At 40.2% G+C, this 4,945-nt stretch overlaps 2 protein-coding genes across 3 annotated transcripts in view; one reads left to right on the forward strand and one right to left on the reverse strand.

Moving 5' to 3' along the window:
• Window positions 1-1,874: 1,874 nt before the first annotated feature.
• Window positions 1,875-2,468, forward strand: LOC109116555 (uncharacterized mitochondrial protein AtMg00810-like). The gene has a single exon (XM_019202203.1). It carries the CDS (start codon window positions 1,875-1,877, stop codon window positions 2,466-2,468), a length of 594 nt encoding a protein of 197 aa, XP_019057748.1.
• Window positions 2,469-3,837: 1,369 nt separating this feature from the next.
• LOC104810263 overlaps window positions 3,838-4,945 on the reverse strand; it is a 2,120-nt gene continuing 1,012 nt past the window's right edge. For both annotated transcript variants that reach the window (XM_010536462.2, XM_010536460.2), the window contains exons 3-5: window positions 4,856-4,945; window positions 4,406-4,561; window positions 3,838-4,150 (exon numbers count right to left, since the gene is read on the reverse strand). In XM_010536462.2, coding sequence (XP_010534764.1) covers window positions 4,043-4,150; window positions 4,406-4,561; window positions 4,856-4,945 — 354 coding nt within the window. In that variant the 3' untranslated portion in view covers window positions 3,838-4,042. The remainder of the gene's footprint in view (window positions 4,151-4,405; window positions 4,562-4,855) is intronic.

The raw sequence follows: 4,945 nt of genomic DNA on the forward strand, positions 1-4,945 counted from the left end.
GCCCGTTTCTCGGGATTCATCTCCCGCCTTTTGTCATTCTTGTTGCAGTAATAAAAGCCACAAAATTACTTTTTCTGAATCGACCATTCAGTCTTCTCGTCCGCCTGGAATTATCTTTTCTGATGTATGGACTTCGCCTGTGCATTCGATTGATGGTTTTAAGTATTATGTTCTTTTTGTCGACCACTTTACACGTTATTCATGGTTGTTTCCTCTTAAGCAAAAATCTCATGTTCGGGATACCTTTATTCATTTCAAACCACTTGTTGAAAACCATTTTTGCACATCGATCATCACATTGTATAGTGACAATGGCGGTGAATTTGTTGCCCTTCGTCCTTTTCTTGTCGAACATGGTATTTCTCACCTCACCACACCTCCACACACTCATGAGCATAATAATATCTTTGAGCGTCGTCATCGCCATATCTCGAGACCAGACTCTCTCTCCTTATGCATGCATCTCTTCTCGTGTTGTATTGGTCTTTTGCTTTCACGATTGTGGTCTATCTTATCAACCGTATGCCAACTCCGGCCCTTCGAATGTCGTCTCTATTTCAGTATCTTTTTTTATCTCCTCCAAATTATTCTAAACTTCGCATCTTTGGTTGTCTTTATTACCCTTGGTTGTGTCCATATACGTCTCACAAACTTGAGCTGAGATCTCGAGTGTGCGTGTTTCTCGGTTACTCTCCTATGCAAAGTGCGTATTTTTGTCTAGATCCGGTCTCGTCTCGTCTTTATTCCTCTCGTCATGTTCAGTTTCATGAAGGAATCTTTCCCTTCTCGGATCCGTCGAAGTATTTCTCGTCCGAGTCTTCTTCTGTCGCCGAGTCTCCTACAAGCTCCGGTGATCCGGTGTTTTCCATTGCTCCCTGTCTTCGGCCGCTTGATACTGATACTCCTGCTACTGCACCGCCTGCGAGCTTGGATCCTTCGCGTGTTCTCCGGGAGCTGATTCTTCTGATTAGCCGTCGAATCTTGTTGTTTCTTCGCCCGCAAAAAATCTGCACCCCATGCAAACTCGGTCCAAGAACAATATCAGCAAGCCAAATTGGAAGTATGCTCTCTTGATCGCTACCTCGTCTAATGATGTTGAGCCTGCGAACATTTCTCAAGCATTGAAGGATCCTAGATGCGAGCTGCTATGGGTGACGAGTACTCGGCTCTTCTTCGGAATGGTATGTGGTCTCTGGTTCCTCCGACAGAAGCTACCAATGTTGTAGGTTGTCGTTGGGTGTTTCGCATCAAACGAAACCCTGATGGTTCAGTGGATCGGTTTAAGGCTCGTCTTGTTGCTAAGGGGTTTCATCAAAGACCGGGTGTTGATTTCCATGAGACCTTTAGCCCAGTGGTTAAACCCACTACGATTCGGGTTGTGCTCAGTATTGTTGTTTCGCCTGGTTGGCCATTGCGTCAACTTGATGTGAATAATGTATTTCTTCAAGGTAATCTGATGGAGGAGATTTATATGTCACAACCACCGGGTTTTGTTGATTCTGCTCGTCCTCAGTTTGTTTGTCGACTTCGGAAGGCGATTGATGGGCTTAAACAAGCCCCGCGTGCATGGTACTCGGAGCTTCGGTCTTTTCTACTTGAACGGGGTTTCAAGAACTCTCTCGCTGATACTTCGTTGGTCATTCTCTCTACCCCGACATCGAGCCTTTTCATTTTGGTTTATGTGGACGATCTTGTTGTCACCAGCAGCAATCATGCGGATGTTCAAGGGGTCATCTCGACGCTTAGTGCTCGGTTTTCGCTCAAAAGATTTGGGTAATTTGTCGTACTTTCTTGGGATTGAAGCCTCCTGCTCCGACCGTGTCCTGCTACTCACTCAGCGCAAATACATCTCTGATCTCCTTCATCGGGCAAGCATGACCGACACCAAGCCTGTCTCCACACCTATGGCTTCGACATCCCGACTTACTGCCATCTCGGGTTCGTTGTTTGAGAATGCCACCAAATATCGAGCTTTGGTAGGGAGTCTTCAGTATTTGTCACTCACCCGACCTGACATTAGTTTAACAAACTTTCTCAATTTATACATGCTCCGACCAATTGATCACTGGCAAGCGGTTAAACGAGTTCTTCGTTATCTTGTTGGTACTCGGGATTGCGACATTTTTTTATCGGTCAAGAATTGCCCTACTCTTCATGCTTTCTCGGATGCAGATTGGGCTGGTGATCGCCTTGGTTTTAAGTCAACTAGAGCGCATGTTGTTTTTCTTGGTCGTCACCCGGTTTCCTGGTCGTCCAAGAAGCAACGTGGTATTGCTCGATCGTCTACGGAGGCTGAGTATCGGTCGGTTGCGACAACGACTGCTGAAGTTCGATGGATAGCTTCACTTCTTCTTGAACTCAGTTGTCCTCTCTCTAGCACGCCAATCATCTACTGTGACAACATTGGCGCTACTTACTTGTCTGCCAATCCCGTGTTCCACTCTCGCATGAAGCACATTGCTCTTTGACTATCATTTTGTTCGTGGTCTCGTGGAATCTGGTGATCTTCGTGTGTCGCATGTGTCTGCCTCTGATCAGCTCGCTGATGCTCTTACAAAGCCTCTCCCCAAATGTCCGTTTCATGACTATTTTGTCAAGATAGATTGGAGTCACCTCCGGTGTTCCATCTTGAGGGGATGATATATTTGTACTTTTACAAATGTAATTAGGATTAACTTTATAATGAATTGCACTTATGTAACGTGGTTTAATTAATAATACACAATACCTATTATCTCTCTCTATATAGGCAAAATCAAAATAAAAATATTAGAGCGGATAATGCTCCCATACACCTGTTGGAGTCCTTTCTGGTCACGCCCATTTGCTTGTGATTTTTTTTAACCATCTTTTTCACATCCAAAATGTTTAGATTTCTAGCGATACAGAAAAAAATCACACAGAGAAGTTTTTATTGAAATCATTTTTTATGAAGTGCATGGGTTAAAAAAAATTAATATAAATCAATTCCGTACATATTATACATCGGATGTGATGAAACAGTAACTTTTGAGTGATAGATAAAGATTGAACTCTAATAATACCTCACGTCTGTTAGGGTTGACTCATCAAGTAAAATGCAAATGGAGTGAGTGGGAGTTCACCGGAATTGTAGAAAGTATTTGGTTCCATACTTTCATCAGGAAAACACACCAAGATGACAATTAATTATTACTTGCCGCAATTTTCCTGCTTTGCGTTTGACTCGACCGAGAGCATGCTGTTGGATGTGTCAGCTTCCACAAAGTCAACGCACTTCCATGATTTTGTACATCTGTTTTCTATGATTGATCAAATCATTTGAGAGTCTTCTAATGCCTATTCCATCTATTATATATACTTAGTCGTCGGCTCACTCATCTAAAGATTATTGTGATTTTTTTTTTATGCTTTTTATATATATATATATAGTTATAAATTTCAATTGAAAAAAGCTGTAACTATTGACTGTTATTTTGTGTTGTAAGATGGTTATAGTTTTCAACAAATTTTAGTTGTACCATGCAACCAATTTGCAAGTGATTTTCAATTGAAAACCCCTTGAAGATTCCTACATGGGTCTTTTAATAGATTTCAACGGATGGTATTGCCGCCCGTTGAAATAATTCGTTAAATATTTTGCCTATTTTTTTAAGTGATCACCTTTGTATGTAAAAAAGCAGGCAAGCTAATCATTCGTCTAAGTTATTTATTCCTTAATAAAACACGTGGATTGTTCATGAACGGAATAAATATTGGACCCAAGGAATTTGTGTCATCCGGTTGTTTGCATAAACAAACAAATTAATTAAACGCGCTTTCCCCCCTCTTCCATATGAGAGAGATGATGCTCTTTTTCTTTTTTCTTTTTTTTTTAATCTCACTAACATCACTTTTTATACACATACGTCAAAAACATAATTGACAGTATATCCACAGACAATGTTACTTGGGTGTACGTTTCGTGAACTCGGAGAATTCTGACGTACAAACTATGGAGACATCAATTCCTATATTGTTCGAATTAGTGTCTAATTAACCACATAAAACTTGAGATATGAGATCAGAAGCTCCATGTCCTTTCATGACCATCTCCGACGCCGTAGGATTCACTCGGGAAGTAAGTTATATCGGGCATTGCTTCTTGCAGCCAAATGTCGTCGTGCTCCATCTGTTCGATATCATTTTACATAATAATTATTATTATTATTATTATTTCGTTAGATCGATAGTAAGCTCGAACGCGAGAGTGACGAATCACTTGGGGTGGAACTCAACAAACTTATAAACTATTTAACTTATGGTTTATTTACATTAATTACATGCAAACCCTGAATCCTAATTATGGAGAAATGAACTTAATTAATTTATAATAATGTATCTTTTGAAAAACAAAAATCTGAAATATTAAGATATTAATAATTACCTGGACTTGATAGTCATCTCCCGAATATATTTCTCCTTCTTTTTCGGTATTATTATGATTCATTGACGGCGATTGCTGTTCACATGGTTCCTTGTTTCTCGCAAACCTTCCCCTAATCCTAACCCTCCGGTCAGCTAGGGTTTTACGGCAAACGTACTGCATTTGTATTGAAAGAAATGAAAAGCTAATCACGTAATCATACAGAATGAATCGGGGGAAAGTATGGCATGATATGGAGAAAAGGCTGCATACTGATGCCATTTACGTTTATCTTACACTAATATAATGTCCTTGGAGTAGTTTTGTCTCACAGTCACAAGTTACTTAGTGTCGGTTAACCCATATTGATTGCATATAAACCCTGTTTTATTGTGGTGATGCATATTCGGAGATGAATTATATATATACTGGGATGTATGAAAATTTTAGTTTATGATGTGATATATATACCTTGATTGTCTTGTTGAAGTTCCTTTGGTTCTTCTTCTTCAAGTACCTCAGAATTCTGTCTTTCCTTTCCTCTACAGAATATCTTCCGAT

Source organism: Tarenaya hassleriana, unplaced genomic scaffold (genome assembly GCF_000463585.1).
Source record: "Tarenaya hassleriana unplaced genomic scaffold, ASM46358v1 Cleome18, whole genome shotgun sequence".
NCBI classification, from domain to species: Eukaryota; Viridiplantae; Streptophyta; class Magnoliopsida; order Brassicales; family Cleomaceae; genus Tarenaya; species Tarenaya hassleriana.

What these genes read in the sequence shown, in the direction of transcription:
- LOC109116555 (XM_019202203.1), top strand. Translation starts at nt 1,875, where the DNA reads ATGACCGACACCAAGCCTGTCTCCACACCTATGGCTTCGACATCCCGA.